Genomic DNA, 16360 nt, shown 5'->3' with positions numbered 1-16360 from the left:
TTTTCATTTGTTAATCTGTTATCATTTTGTTATTTTGTTTTCTGTACCTATTTGTAAATATTGTAAAATCTCAATAAAGAGTTATATAATAATAAGCACTCCACCAAGTAACTTTGTAGGAAAATAATAAAAATAGAACAGGTAAGAGAAAATAGGAAAATACTAACAATGAAACAGGTTGCCAATTTATTTCTGTGTGGGCTGAAAGAGTGATAGCAACAAGAAGAACGTTTTATTTATTTATTACTTTTTCGGTACCTGTGTGATATTAATTATTATTTTTTCTTCAATTAAAGTGTTTTTTTCACTTTTAATTTTACTTCATTCAACTTTTTTCTCCAATAACTTTTTTTCGTGGAATCTGAAACACCCTTTCATTTTTCAGACTCCTCATTCCTGCTCAGATTTCTCCGGTCCAAAAAGTTCTGCCTTCCTTTGGCTCAAGAAATGCTAGAGAAATACCTGGCAATTAGACAGCTCTATCCTCAATGGTTTCGACGACTAGACATAACCGATCCAATTCTCTCTGAGATCTACGACAATGGGTAAGAAAGCATAACTTCACAATGTGTGGCGTCAGCAAACGTAGGGTAAAAATAATACTTTTTCGTTTAAAAACACTTATGCTGGGAGGGTTGAGCAAATTCATGGAAAAACTTCTCTTTTTTTCCAATATAAATTTTCACTGTAGATTCCTATGTACCAATGTACCCTAAAGATAAATGAATTTTTACCTTTTTTGTTCTTTACAAAACCCCGAAGCTTTTTTTCGGTTTCACGTGAAAACTGTCCAATTTATTGCCATGTACCTACTTAGGTATTTAATTCTATCCTCAATGGTTTCGACGACTAGACATAACCGATCCAATTCTCTCTGAGATCTACGACAATGGGTAAGAAAGCATAACTTCACAAAGTGTGGCGTCAGCAAACGTAGGGTAAAAATAATACTTTTTCGTTTAAAAACACTTAATATGCTGGGAGGGTTGAGCAAATTCATAGAAAAACTTCTCTTTTTTTTCCAATATAAATTTTCACTGTAGATTCCTATGTACCAATGTACCCTAAAGATAAATGAATTTTTACCTTTTTTGTTCTTTACAAAACCCCGAAGCTTTTTTTTTTCGGTTTCACGTGAAAACTCTCCAATTTATTGCCATGTAGGTTATTTAATCAGAACGAACATTATCCCATCAGGATAAAATCCGCCCCGGGCGGGAATCGAACCCGCGGCCTAGCGCTTACAAGGTAGACGCACTACCAGCAGACAGCTGTCTGCGAACTACGAGAAAACCTCTCGCGATCGACGGCTTGACGATCCCTGGTGTAGAATAACGTAAACATTCTCTTCTCTTCTTCACTTGCAGCTATCTTATTCCTCTGCCCCGAAGGGATGAGTGTTTTTATTTTATGTAAAATTTTCCTCTTGTTCACACGTATTGGTTAAGCGGTAGGTATACCATGTCAAACAGGGCATATGTAGGTACATAATAGGACAAAATAAGGTTCTGTATGAGTTACCTACCATGAAAATCACACTGTGTGTAGAACAGGGTTCGCCAACCTTTTATGGGTCGCGAGCTCTTCTTCACTCGAGTTACCTACCATGGAAATCACGCTGTGTGTAGAACAGGGTTCGCCAACCTTTTATGGGTCGCGAGCCACTCAGATGGCTAGGAGACCCTTGGCGAGCTGCCTTTTAGTCTGGGAACCAAATTTTACGACGTAATTTTTGGTTCCCATAAGAGTTGCTCTCAACTTATGCGACTGTCTTTTTTTTATATAGGTTTGACAGAGGGAACTGTAACTGCTATGGTTTTATCGTCCCGAAATCGAAGAGAGAAGGAAGACAGGATAGGAGAAAGCCAGCCGTTCCGAGAACGAACATTATCCCATCAGGATAAAATCCGCCCCGGGCGGGAATCGAACCCGCGGCCTAGCGCTTACAAGGCAGACGCACTACCAACTAAGCTAACTAACTTTTAAAAGTGCGATAATAAGTTGTAATAATATCCACTTAATAGTTGTGAGATAATGTTACGTATAGGTACTTGGGAAGTAGGCATTGGTAGAAACATTATTATCAATCTATAACTAGGTATATTCTATAGGTATCCCAATACTTTTTGTGACCTACCTAACCCACCTACCTTCGAGTGTACTAGTCCTAATGGCATGACACACGGCCTACATTAAAATTAAATGTACACTAATGGAAAGGCACTAAGTCTGCGTAGTGTGTCATTGCTACTTCCAACCTACCTTTATAGCTTACCTACCTTTAAAAACATCAACAACAACAATAACAACAACAACAACAACAACAACAACATCAACAACAAAACAACAATAGGATATGAGTATAGGAGTTGGGTAAAGGTTTGTGGAATACTCATTCATATGTTAATATTAATACAACTTACGGCTTTAAAAGCCATTTATTTTTACAATAAATGTGTCATAAATGTGTTAAGTGTGTCCTGATGGGTTACAAAACTTATGGTCGATTTCACCAATATTTTTTCAGCCTTTAGAAGAATTAAAAGGCTTGTTAAGCTAACAACCTGTTAAGTTCCATTTGATTTGTATAGGTTTAACAGAGCTGTTAAGCTAACAGGCTGTTAGGGGCCAAAAAGAAGGTTGGTAAAATCCACAATTACAAGTTACGTAATTCCGGCCACTCACTATCAGGTAGACCTGACAGGTACACCTGACAGGTACGCCTGATCCGGTCACCTGACACCTGATGAGCACACACACTATCAACTCTAACAGGTACCTATACCTGACACCTGATCATTTAGACCTGAGAGGTACGGCTGAAAAGGTCCGTCTGTCAGGTATACCTGATCAGCACACTGATCAGCACACTATCAGGTATACCTGACACCTGATCAGGTAGACCTTTAAACAGTGAGTTAGACCAGTACCTAACTCAGTTAGTACACCTTTAATAAAACTTATGTGACTTGACTTGGACTCGAACCACCAACCTCCAGATCCGAATAGGCTTGCCAAATATCCAAAATGTCAATTCGGGACGCGAATCCGCGAACATAATTGCCAAATCCGCGAACATAATCGCAAAATCCGCGAACAAAATCGTATTTCTTTTCTTTTTTTTTTTTTTTTTTTTTTTTTTTTTTTTTTTTTTTTGAGAACTTTGTAGGTACCTATAATGATAATTATAACTTTATAGATTGGAGAGAAGTGTGCGCCTAGTTACTATGTAGGTACCTAATCTAGTCCAGAAGTACTAACGTACCTACTCAAGTATATACTTACCTCGTAAATTAATTGATGTAGGTGTCTGACTAGAGTGAGTAACTACATCCCCATCATAAAGATGACTGCCAATAATGACATTATTATAAGATATAAGACATAGACTTGTATAGGATTATACTTTTATGTATTTCTCATGTAAAATTTTGACTTGCGACGTTCTTTCGGGTTTACAGGGAAAGCTTTTCGCTAGTTGAGTCCGGTCTACTGCCACACTGATCTTCTGCCCACTGTTATCCATTATCTTACGTTTTCAAATTTCAGGTTACTGTCATGTGAATGATGAGTCTGGTTTGCTTATGGGTCACATCAGCCTTTGGTCACTCCCACACTGATCTTCTGCCCACTGTTATCCATTATCTTACGTTTTCAAATTTCAGGTTACTGTCATGTGAATGATGAGTCTGGTTTGCTCATGGGTCACATCAGCCTTTGGTCACTCAGTGACATTCGAAATATGTCACGCTGTATTCAGGTATGAAAACCAGACTTTATCTTATAAAATCTTATACGTATACCTCTACCTACGAGTATTAGCCAGCCAGTTTGATTGGTAGAGCATCTGCCTTGTAAGCACTTGGCCGCGGGTTCGATTCCCGCCCGGGGCGGATTTCATCCTGAAGGGGTAAGGTTCGTTCTCGGAATGGCTGGCTTTCTCCTATCCTGTCTTCCTTCTCTCTTCGATTTCGGGACGATAAGACCTTAGCTGTTACAGTTCCCTCTATCAAACCTGAAAAAAAAAGGATCTTTCTTATATCACTGAGATACAAACTTTGAATAATAAAATTGTAAAATCCACCTTGTGATGGTAAAACATGCCTACTTTGCTACCAACCTAATAACTACCTGACTTGCCTATTTATTTAAAAGTTTCATCAAACTGATGAATACAGCAACCAGCTAAGTAAGTTCTTGCTTGTTTGATTTCTGTCCAATCTTTGATATGTAGATGAAGCTTGTTTTCTCTCAAGGGTTGAAAACTTTTTCAATTACTTTCTTCATGACTTTCTATCTTTCTAATCCCATTCCAATTCTCATCACTTGTAGGTATAGGCCGTATAGGTTCCAGAGACAAGAGTGTCACTTCATCACTCGTGTCTATGTAATTAATATTTTTATAGTGTGAAAGTATTCTATGTCCTCTATCTAGATTTGTACTGTATAAAGTGTCCTATCTACTTTAAAGTGTATCCGAAATTAATAGACGGTTTAACTATAGAACCGATCTAAAGAGCTTACAGAATACAGACCACTTTGAGGACTTGCATAAGGAGGAATTTCGCTAAATTGAATTCAAGCAAGCAAAAACAATCGACTAAAAGTCTCTCACTATCTGATAAGGGAACGGACAATATACCATACAGTGGTTGCAGTAGAGTGGTTAGCATTCACCTCATTCTATGTTATACTACATTTACTGCACCGAGCATTCGTCTCTAACTTTAACGCACAAATGATCATAAGCTTGCCAAACACAAGGCTATTGACCATTGATACTTACCTACATTACTAATCTTACACTAGTACGTACCTAACTTAAATGTAGCTGTTGATGGTAATAAGGATAATTTAACAGTAAAATACAAGATGCAAACGCCGACCCCAAAGAGAATTGGTGAAAGGTCAAATTTTCTGTCAAACTTCGTTTACTGATCATAATTACGGTAAAATTGCACGAGATGAAGGGGCGAAGTTATAGGTACAAAATATTAAGGGTAGGTATTATTTATATAAATTTAAATTTTAATTAATTAGGTAGTTACTTGTTTACCGAATTAAGTACATAGGTATCGATCATTGATATTTTGGTGACTTTTAAAATAATAATTATATGTAGTAGAGTTTTTTTCTGTATTTGTAGTTAACAACAAAAGGTCATAACTACATGACCTTTGCTGTTTTCCTTGGTCAATCTTGTATTTCTGTATGAGACACGACAACAGATCATTGTTTAGGTGTAGGTACATGACACCTTTTCCCCCATGTTACGGTATACTATTTCACAACCCAGTTAAATAGAACATCTAACTTGCCATCATTGGTGACAGTGATTATGTAAGCTTTCGAAACCCCATTATGAGATCCTTCGATATGAACCGTACATTTATCAACGCCAGTTGTAAGCTTGAAGCATCCTGAAAACGCCAAAGAGGGCTTCCATCCCTGTACTTTCTGTGGAGGCGTTTCCTTAGCGATAGGTCCCACTATGGTTTGACAAATAGTCGGGTTTCCTTTGCACAGGTCATCTTTACCCGGGAAATGCGAGGCACTAGCCTTTTTATATGCGGACAGGTAGGGTTCGACTTCAGGCATAGGATCATCGGAGCATTCTATAGGTGATGAGTGCAGCCACACTGAAAATCGACAGTAAAACAATAAAAAGTTTATCAATAGCAATCACTGCTAAAAAAAAATTGTCAGACCCATTTTTTATATGGTTTTATCGTATGATTCAATTTTATCATGAATCACCACTTTCACTGGGCTGATTTTCTTGAAACTTGTACGTGTACACTGTACACTTACTTACCTCTATGTATAGTCTATACGTCTACAGGTATCTTGGATGACAATGTTATTATATTCTATCAAAAGGGCTTTATTTTTTCCCCCTCTGTCTGCCTGTCTGTTTTTACGTCAGGCATATGTAGAATCACCACTTTCACTGGGCTGATTTTCTTGAAACTTGTACGTGTACACTGTACACTTACTTACCTCTATGTATAGTCTATACGTCTATAGGTATCTTGGATGACAATGTTATTATATTCAAAAGGGCTTTATTTTTTCTCCCTCTGTCTGCCTGTCTGTTTTTACGTCAGGCATATGTACTCGTAACTCGAGACGTAGAGCTTTGACGATACGTACGAGTATTATAGGCTTAGATTTTGCTTCATAAATCGTATCATAGAACATGTGAGTAACACCACCAATACCACCATTCGGTCGGTTGAATAGTAGGTTTTGTCTAATATACCTATATGTCCTATGTGGATAGGTATCTATCTATCTGACACATAAATGTATTTGAAAAAGCTCTTACCTGTGAAGGATATGACCACCACAACAAATGATGTAAAACTTGGTTTATATCGCAACATGCAGGAGGCAACGCTACAGAATATTCAATCGAACAGAAGTTTGAACAACAGAACGCACGTTTCAGATTTCGAAATACAACGAAGAGACTTTTTAACGGGCATGTAGGCAGGTATTATTTACCACCATAATTTTTATTAGAATGATTACCTATACTATGTATTTTGATTAATGCTTTATTAATTTTTCTGTGATTGAAGTACAGAGGGTTTCAGAAGTGTAAATTTAACATTAATTTTTTATCAAACTTCTAATCGTACGGAAACTCTTAATTTGAAATGGTATATTACCTATATGTCCTATGTGGATAGGTATCTATCTATCTGACACATAAATGTATTTGAAAAAGCTCTTACCTGTGAAGGATATGACCACCACAACAAATGATGTAAAACTTGGTTTATATCGCAACATGCAGGAGGCAACGCTACAGAATATTCAATCGAACAGAAGTTTGAACAACAGAACGCACGTTTCAGATTTCGAAATACAACGAAGAGACTTTTTAAACGGGCATGTAGGCAGGTATTATTTACCACCAACATGCAGGAGGCAACGCTACAGAATATTCAATCGAACAGAAGTTTGAACAACAGAACGCACGTTTCAGATTTCGAAATACAACGAAGAAACTTTTTAAACGGGCATGTAGGCAGGTATTATTTACACCATAATTTTTATTAGAATGATTACCTATATTATGTATTTTGATTAATTAATGCTTTATTAATCTTTCTGTGATTGAAGTACACGGGGTTTCAGAAGTGTAAAATTAACATTAATTTTTTATCAAACTTCTAATCGTACGGAAACTCTTAATTTGAAATGGCATAATATCCTATTTATCATCAGGTACTTCTAGGATATAGTTGTATTGAACCTTCAACTCAGTATCTCTAGACACTATTTGTTGGTATGTTCTCGGAGATCCATCCAGGGTCCCTTTGAACGAGACAGTACATTGATCTGCACCACTAGGTTTCAGTTGGATACATTCCACCGTGGTATCGGAGATCCATCCAGGGTCCCTTTGAACGAGACAGTACATTGATCTGCACCACTAGGTTTCAGTTGGATACATTCCACCGTGGTGTTTTCATATGTCCAGCTGGGGCATTTGGTCTCGAGGGACATCTTAGAGAGCTCCACTATGATTGTATGACAGGCATCATTAGGTGCTCCCTTACACAGGTCGTTTTTACCGGTAAAATTTACATTAGCCGCTTCTCTAAAGAAAGGAAAGACGACTGCGATTTCAGGAACTATCTTAGTGGGCATACTTTTCGCAGATAGTGTCTGCCAGCATGCTGAAACAAAGTGCAAAATATGGGAAAACATCATTTTTTTTTTACTATGGTCTCCTTATGGTATAATGATCTTTGGAAGTTTAGTACAGCCATATTTTCCTTTCCCAATTGAAAATTGACCAATTTTTACCGGTAAAATTTGCATTAGCCGCTTCTTTAAAGAAAGGAAAGACGACTGCGATTTCAGGAACTATCTTAGTGGGCATACTTTTTGCAGATAGTGTCTGCCAGCATGCTGAAACAAAGTGCAAAATATGGGAAAACATCTTTTTTTTTTTACTATGGTCTCCTTATGGTATAATGATCTTTGGAAGTTTAGTACAGCCATATTTTCCTTTCCCAATTGAAAATTGACCAATGAACCGTAAAAACGGAAAAGGAAAAGTTAATAATTACCTGTAAGGAATATGGCAGCTTTAAAAATTCGTTCTTTACTTGGCCACATCTCAAGATATTCCACAGTAAAATGCAAAATTTATGACAAAATACGGCAATAAACCAGTCACTCCAGTGTTTTCTGCTTGTAAATGTAGGTGGGATGAGGTACTTGTCCATAGGTATACCTAACACCTAAGTACATAGAAAAACAGCTGTACGATTAATCAAAAATATACCTACATATAGGGTAAGAAATCAAAAATATACCGAAAAGTTAATAATTACCTGTAAGGAATATGGCAGCTTTAAAAATTCGTTCTTTACTTGGCCACATCTCAAGATATTCCACAATAAAATGCAAAATTTATGACAAAATACGGCAATTAACCAGTCACTCCAGTGTTTTCTGCTTGTAAATGTAGGTGGGATGAGATACTTGTCCATAGGTATACCTAACACCTAAGTACATAGAAAAACAGCTGTACGATTAATTCAAATACAGAAATCAAAAATATACCTACATATACTTATCTACTTAATTGACGTGAACTAGTCCATATGCTCCATAATACTTCTAATAAAGGGAACAAATCATCCAAGAGTTTAAAAATTCATAATGTGCACGATGTTGAAATAAAATTACCATTATCCATAGGTATACCTAACACCTAAGTACATAGAAAAACAGCTGTACGATTAATTCAAATACAGAAATCAAAAATATACCTACATATACCTACTTACTTAATTGACGTGAACTAGTCCATATGCTCCATAATACTTCTAATAAAGGGAACAGATCATTCAAGAGTTTAAAAATTCATAATGTGCACGATGTTGAAATAAAATTACCATTCAAATTTAGAAAAATAAATGTGGGCAGGTGGGCCAATAAATGGTACGTTTTTTAGGTGGGCGAATAAATGGTACACTTACCCTACTTACTTAATTGACGTGAACTAGTCCATATGCTCCATAATACTTCTAATAAAGGGAACAGATCATTCAAGAGTTTAAAAATTCATAATGTGCACGATGTTGAAATAAAATTACCATTCAAATTTAGAATACCTACAGGATTTAACTGTAAAACATCATCTTAAAATCATATTCATACACGTCAGTAGATATGACCGTATGACTGCAGTAGTCAATGCGTCAAGGATAACTGTACCAAAAAATATAACAATTTATTCCTTTGGCTCTCCTTTATTTTGCCGAATTTATTTCTTTTCAAGAACTTTACGACCACTGGGAATAGCTTGGTACAAGAATTATGAGAGGGAGCAAAAATGTACATATGCATGAAGTTCATAACTTCAATAGGAAAGTGATATATCTCCTTTATTTTGCCGAATTTATTTCTTTTCAAGAACTTTACGACCACTGGGAATAGCTTGGTACAAGAATTATGAGAGGGAGCAAAAGTGTATGCATGAAGTTCATAACTTCAATAGGAAAGTGATATAAATAAAAACGTGGGGAAATGTGTGTTTTTCCAAGAAGAATCTCTGGAGAGATACTTTCTCTTCTTCGAAATAAATTCATTTTTAGAAAGGGCTGATCGCTGATCGAAGTGTGAAAATGTTTAATCCTATACCATCGAACATGGTGAGGATAGAGTTATGTTATACAGCATCAAAGTGGAAGATGAACTTGCACTTTGATGTAAAATGCAATGGAGCAGTTGCAAATGGGTAAAAATTATAAATAAATGGTCGATTCCTATGTATAAAGTTGGGAAAAATCCAAATCTGAGGTCAAAACTCCGAAAAAATAACTGTAAAAGGTCTAAAATTCAATTTTTATTTTCCGTTCTAATGAAAGAACTCAGAAAAAATAACTGTAAAAGGTCGAAAATTCAATTTTTATTTTCCGTTCTAATGAAAGAGTTCAAAGATGTGTGACGTCAGACTTTACGCAGTTGTTTTTTCGTCCACTAGGTAGCGCCACTATGTAAGCGCGCTAGCGGAGGAGCAGAAAGAACTGCGCAGAAACTTATGCGCACAAACACATTAATGGTAGCGCCACTATGTAAGCACGCTTGCGGAGGAGCAGAAAGAACTGCGCAGAAACGTATGCGCACAAACACATTAATGCGTTGCCTGCGAGGGAGCTTTGCTCGGGACATTTGATGTAACGTCATCGCCTACGGGAGCATATGCCGTGACGTCAAAGTTCACGATCTACCGGTATTTTTTAAATCGATTTATCTCGGGATCTAGAAGTCGTAGAAGAAAAAGTAAAATTCCGTTGGTCCTCATTTTTCCTGCTCTATGACTTTGAAACATCACCCAAGTAAGCTCAACTGATCTATTGTGTCAATAGGTAGGAGATGTATGCACCTACATGGTTAGGTATCATCTCTTTTCTTTTCCTTTTATCAGACACCTACCAATGTTACCTAAAGTCTTTTACCGATTGATCCTATTTCACGCTCAATGTAGGTTTTAGATGCTAAATGCCAAGAACGTCAGTAACGTTACACATGCCAAATTAATACACATATGTAGATTCGTAGAAGCTTAACCCATTCTTTAGAACTATTAAGCCCCTACACCTAAGTCTCAGATTGGACTTTTTGTGTATGGAGTTAAGAACATGTACATATGTAAGTATAATGCTGACCAAGAATTTTACTGATTTTCTCATTTTTCAACCCCATTTTCTCTCGTTATATTAAATAAAATAGGTAGGTACATAAATATTGATTTTCCTTAACCAAGATCGAAAAATTCCCGGAGGGACGGGCCCCGCTTGTTGTGTATGGAGTTAAGAACATGTATGTAAGTATAATGCTGACCAAGAATTTTACTGATTTTCTTATTTTTCAACCCCATTTTCTCTCACCATCGAACATGGTGAGGATAGAGTTATACAGCATCAAAGTGGAAGATGAACTTGCACTTTGATGTAAAATGCAATTGTGTCAATAGGTAGAAGATGTATGCACCAACATGGTTAGGTATCATCTCTTTTCTTTTCCTTTTATCAGACACCTACCAAAGTTACCTGAAGTCTTTTACCGATTGATCCTATTTCACGCTCAGTGTAGGTTTTAGATGCTAAATGCCAAGAACGTCAGTAACGTTACACATGCCAAATTGATACACACGTATGTAGATTCGTAGAAGCTTAACCCATTCTTTAGAACTATTAAGCCCCTACACCTAAGCCTCAGATTGGGCTTCTTGTGTATGGAGTTAAGAACATGTATGTGTGTATAATGCTGACCAAGAATTTTACTGATTTTCTCATTTTTCAACGCCATTTTCTCTCGTCTTGTTTCAGAATTCCACACCCATTCGTCACAAAGCCACCCATTTCATCAACGTTCCATCTTATGCCGCCAAAGTTTTTTACATACCTACCTATGTATGTTCTTGCTTATGAAATTCGGGGCTCTATTAAGAGTTCACTTCACAACTATTGGTACTACAAGCGTCCAAATTGGTACAAGCAATTTGGGGTCCCTACAAAGACAAACACAGAGTACAGTTAATGTTGGGGAGGCAGGCAGGCGAATGTTAGTCAGTAAGTAGGTACCATGTACGAGTATCTGCTCTGTCAGCTCTGTTATTGAATGAGTTATATTTATTATACCCTTTTTCTGCCAGGTCTATTTTGACTGATTTTCCAAGGTACATACCTAGGTATTTTCTTTTTCAACAGCACCGAAGTACCACCATAATGGACTTCTATTCTTCATTGCTGGGAGCATGGCAGAAGGAGCATCTATCAGTCCCCTACATATTTTTTTAAGATACCTACCTACTGATAGGGGGAACTATATTAACGAAGTTCTTATCGTCCTGAAATCGAAGCTTGAAGGAGGACCAGACAGGAGAAAGCCAGCCGTTCTGAGAACAAACGGGCGAGAATAGAACCCGGCAACTAATAGCGATCAAAAGGCAGACGCCTGATCCTCAGAAATGCGAGAAACAATACATGAATACCAATGAGTGGGTTAGGTAAGCATTTTGAGACTTAGAAAGGAGATTATGGCAGGAAAACTTTGCCTTGCGTTGATCTATGTCGTCTTTTCGTTTAATCTGGGCTTTTGTTTAATCTTCAGCACTATAGCTGATATACTTGTAACATATTCGAGGAGATCAATACAAGACTGAATGTGCGCTGGAGAGAAAGTGATTATGCAACGCTATGGGGGAACAGCCCAGATAGTCTTCCTAATATATCAGCATGTTGTAGGAACATGGTGTATAAAATATAGCTGATATACTTGTAACATATTCGAGGAGATCAATACAAGACTGAATGTGCGCTGGAGAGAAAGTGATTATGCAACGCTATGGGGGGAACAGCCCAGATAGTCTTCCTAATATATCAGCATGTTGTAGGAACATGGTGTATAAAATGGTACAACCTTGGCTTAAATGAGGAACTTGGGAGGTATCACCGGAGCTTTGAGACGTTAGATCATAGATGAAATAATTTTATGAATCACAATTTGAATTATACTTACATTACATAGTTGCCCAAAGGACTGTGTTCTTAAATAGCTGTTGAATAACAAATTTTGTATCTCAGTAGGTAGGTATCTCTCCATATTCTTTATTACTGACTATTCCAGGCACCTACGATTGATTACAGTATATAAAACTCGAAATATGTGTCTGAGTGTCTGTAATGTCCAAAATTCAAATCCAGAGTTTAACATCTTTCTATTAAATCTAGATCAATTTGGACTTCAGAGACTCGAAAGCTCATAACCGTGTAACTCCCTTCTTTCCCAGACCTATGTAGTAGGTAAGTAGGTATCCTTCAACCCTTCTCTACAATTCCCAGGAATCGCTACTGTCCTAATTTCCTATAACTAGTAGTTATCTGCAACAACAGAATAAAAAAAAAAGGATTTTTTTTCTGTCATACACCTCGGTTCCAGAGACAAGAGTGTCACTTCATCACTCGTGTCTATGTAATTAATATTTTTATAGTGTGAAAGTATTCTATGTCCTCTATCTAGGTTTGTAGCGTTCCAGAGACAAGAGTGTCACTTCATCACTCGTGTCTATGTAATTAATATTTTTATAGTGTGAAAGTATTCTATGTCCTCTATCTAGATTTGTACTGTATAAAGTGTCCTATCTACTTTAAAGTGTATCCGAAATTAATAGACGGTTTAACTATAGAACCGATCTAAAGAGCTTACAGAATACAGACCACTTTGAGGACTTGCATAAGGAGGAATTTCGCTAAATTGAATTCAAGCAAGCAAAAACAATCGACTAAAAGTCTCTCACTATCTGATAAGGGAACGGACAATATACCATACAGTGGTTGCAGTAGAGTGGTTAGCATTCACCTCATTCTATGTTATACTACACACGTCATGCCTGAGCGAGAAATTGAAGAAACGAGTTTACGTGAGTTACCTGCCTACCTATCTTATTACCCCCTATTTCTTGTATGTAGGTACCTACTTATAGTTTTTAATGAAATTTAATATGGCCGGGACAACAATGAGAGTTTAAATAAATAAACAAAGTAGGTATATCTCTTGGACTAAGTATAGGTAATTTGATCGGTTGATTTCAAAATTTTCAGACAATAATAATTAGGTATGCTTAGTTCATGGATTAAACTTAAATCGAGTTTAAGTTAATGTGATGGCCCGGCCCTTAGTTACGAGTACCACATTTCTTAGGTCTTCTCCTTTTGGTTAGATAATAATTATCAAGAATGCATTCCTTTGATTACCTAGTAAAGTTACCAAAGCAAAATGTACTTAAGGGCGTACCAAAAAACCTAGCTACTTTTTTGGCATTTTTTGTAATCTCTTTACCTGCATAGGTATGTAGCCTTTTTTTTTCTTTATTTTTTCAATTCCACCAAAGTTTTTGAATTCATCACGTCATGCCTGAGCGAGAAATTGAAGAAACGAGTTTACGTGAGTTACCTGCCTACCTATCTTATTACCACCTATTTCTTGTATGTACCTACTTATAGTTTTTAATGAAATATGGCCGGGACAACAATGAGAGTTTAAATAAACAAAGTAGGTATATCTCTTGGACTAAGTATAGGTAATCTGATTGGTTGATTTCAAAATTTTCAGACAATAATTATGCTTAGTTCAAGGATTAAACCTGAATCGAGTTTAAGTTAATGTGATGGCCCGGCCCTTAGTTACGAGTACCACATTTCTTACCAGTTTACCAATAGTATTAGGTCTTCTCCTTTTGGTTAGATAATAATTATCAAAAATACATTCCTTTGATTACCTAGTAAAGTTGCCAAAGCAAAATATACTTAAGGGCGTACCAAAAAAACCTAGCTACTTTTTTAGTATTTTTTATAATCTCTTTACCTGCATAGGTAGGTAGCCTTTTTTTTGAATTCCATCCATCTAATATCTGTTTAATTTTCCTTTTAGTTTCACTCGAACTTGTCTTCCTTCCACAAAATTATGGACCCAAAGATATTACCCAAAGAATACGGTGGAGAAATTCCCATGGCTCAAATGATAGGTAAGTTAATTTATAATTCGGATCCCGAAATCGAAAAGAGAAGGAAGACAGGATAGGAGAAAGCCAGGCGTTCCCAGAACGAACATTATCCGTTCAGGATAATATCTGCTCCGGGTGGGAATCGAACCCGTGGCCTAGCGCGCTTACGAGGCAGACGCGCTACCAACCAAGCTAACTCGGCTGGCAAAAAAAAATCTTTTAAATAAGGAATCAAAATATTATATAATATATATATTTTCATTTTCAGCTGACTACAAAGAAAAGCTCCTCAAGAAGCGCGAACTGCTGTTAGATTTAGACAACCTGAAAATCACCATCAACAAGAAGGCCAAATACGTGACTGAGATGCAAGACCAAGATATCACGGGACTTGCTGGTTCATTCCGTAAGCTGGAGGTGGACTAAGCGCAGATCTCTGGACAGTAGATTTCTCATCCATTAAAATTCCGACGCTCTTCAGCTTTCGAAACCCCATTATGAGATCCTTCGACATGAACCGTACATTTATCAACGCCAGTTGTAAGCTTGAAGCATCCTGACTTGCTGGTTCATTCCGTAAGCTGGAGGTGGACTAAGCGCAGATCTCTGGACAGTAGATTTCTCATCCATTAAAATTCCGTCAGTAATGGTCAGTATTCAGACTGTACTGAAAGTGGTCATGTTTTCGCGTTTGTAGATATTCCGTCATCATCATTAAATTTCATAAATCTTTTGTTAGTCTATTAATAAGTATCATTTGGGGTTGGATTTACAGTCTTGTGATGAACATGTGTGTTACATGTGCTTATTGCTCATATACAGATGTTGGAAAACATCTGAATTGCAAATTTAATGTTACAAACATGAATGTCAGCATAGGACTGTTGAAAGTGATCATGTTTTCGCGTTTGTAGATATTCCGTCATCATCATTAAATTTCATAAATCTTTTGTTAGTCTATTAATAAGTATCACTTGGGGTTGGATTTACAGTCTTGTGATAAACATGTGTGTTACATGTGCTTATTCGTAGATTCGTAGAAGCTCAACCCGTCCTTTGGGGCTGGTCAGCCCCTACACCTAAGCCTCAATTTGGGCTTTTTGTGTGTGGGGTTAAGCACGTGCTTATTGTGCTTATTGCTTTTCCTGCTCTGTATAATAATATATATGAGCAATAAGCATGTGCTTATTGCTCATATAAGGCACTAGCCTTTTTATATGCGGACAGGTAGGGTTCGACTTCAGGCATAGGATCATCGGAGCATTCTATAGGTGATGAGTGCAGCCATACTGAAAATCGACAGTAAAACAATAAAAAGGTTATCAATAGCAATCACTGCTAAAAAAAAAAAAATTGTCAGACCCATTTTTTATATGGTTTTATTGTATGATTCAATTGTATCATGAATCACCACTTTCACCGGGCTGATTTTCTTGAAACTTGTACATGTACACTGTACACTTACTTACCTCTATGTATAGTCTATACGTCTACAGGTATCTTGGATGACAATGTTATCATATTCTATCAAAAGGGCTTTATTTTTTCCCCCTCTGTCTGCCTGTCTGTTTTTACGTCAGGCATATGTACTCGTAACTCGAGACGTAGAGCTTTGAAGATACGTACGAGTATTATAGGCTTAGATTTTGCTTCATAAATCGTATCATAGAACATGTGAGTAACAGTTACACCACCAATACCACCATTCGGTCGGTTGAATAGTAGACTTTGTCTAATATACCTATATCCTATGTGGATAGGTATCTATCTATCTGACACATAAATGTATTTGAAAAAGCTCTTACCTGTGAAGGATATGACCAC

General features: G+C 36.9%; 3 protein-coding genes across 5 annotated transcripts; 1 reads left to right on the top strand and 2 right to left on the bottom strand.

Annotated features, from left to right (window-relative positions):
• Nucleotides 1-351: 351 nt before the first annotated feature.
• Nucleotides 352-15622, top strand: LOC103516317 (retinaldehyde-binding protein 1-like; the record flags this gene model as incomplete). Its single annotated transcript, XM_026828761.1, has 9 exons — nt 352-545; nt 1368-1399; nt 3573-3760; nt 11361-11424; nt 13925-13977; nt 14464-14557; nt 14805-15005; nt 15186-15212; nt 15430-15622. Coding segments are annotated over 7 exons (783 nt in total), but the record flags the coding sequence as incomplete, so codon positions are not given.
• On the bottom strand, nt 4732-6674 carry LOC103516311. The gene is made up of 2 exons (XM_008481276.2): nt 6329-6674; nt 4732-5639 (listed from the first exon to the last, which is right to left on the bottom strand). Exons 1-2 carry the CDS (start codon nt 6384-6386, stop codon nt 5281-5283), a joined length of 417 nt encoding a protein of 138 aa, XP_008479498.1. The 5' UTR covers nt 6387-6674; the 3' UTR covers nt 4732-5280.
• LOC108253299 lies at nt 6989-8509 on the bottom strand. 3 transcript variants are annotated; one of them, XM_026828745.1, is made up of 2 exons: nt 8355-8509; nt 6989-7691 (listed from the first exon to the last, which is right to left on the bottom strand). In XM_026828745.1, exons 1-2 carry the CDS (start codon nt 8401-8403, stop codon nt 7366-7368), a joined length of 375 nt encoding a protein of 124 aa, XP_026684546.1. In that variant the 5' UTR covers nt 8404-8509; the 3' UTR covers nt 6989-7365. The 3 variants fall into 3 exon arrangements, 2 of the variants coding, with proteins under 2 accessions (XP_026684546.1, XP_026684545.1); XM_026828744.1 differs by lacking the exon at nt 8355-8509 and adding an exon at nt 8088-8242; XR_003393448.1 differs by lacking the exons at nt 6989-7691; nt 8355-8509 and adding exons at nt 7815-7926; nt 8088-8242.
• Nucleotides 15623-16360: the final 738 nt, after the last annotated feature.

The sequence above is a fragment of the Diaphorina citri genome, unplaced genomic scaffold (genome assembly GCF_000475195.1).
Source record: "Diaphorina citri unplaced genomic scaffold, Diaci psyllid genome assembly version 1.1 scaffold1544, whole genome shotgun sequence".
Lineage (NCBI taxonomy): Eukaryota > Metazoa > Arthropoda > Insecta > Hemiptera > Psyllidae > Diaphorina > Diaphorina citri.
This window is presented reverse-complemented; position numbering and strand designations above follow the sequence as displayed.

What these genes read in the sequence shown, in the direction of transcription:
- LOC103516311 (XM_008481276.2), bottom strand. Translation starts at nt 6,386, where the DNA reads ATGTTGCGATATAAACCAAGTTTTACATCATTTGTTGTGGTGGTCATA. An exon ending in GGTGGTCATATCCTTCACAG is followed by an intron (nt 5,640 to 6,328) that starts GTAAGAGCTTTT and finishes GTCGATTTTCAG; the next exon opens with TGTGGCTGCACTCATCACCT.
- LOC108253299 (XM_026828745.1), bottom strand. Translation starts at nt 8,403, where the DNA reads ATGTGGCCAAGTAAAGAACGAATTTTTAAAGCTGCCATATTCCTTACA. An exon ending in AGCTGCCATATTCCTTACAG is followed by an intron (nt 7,692 to 8,354) that starts GTAATTATTAAC and finishes ACTTTGTTTCAG; the next exon opens with CATGCTGGCAGACACTATCT.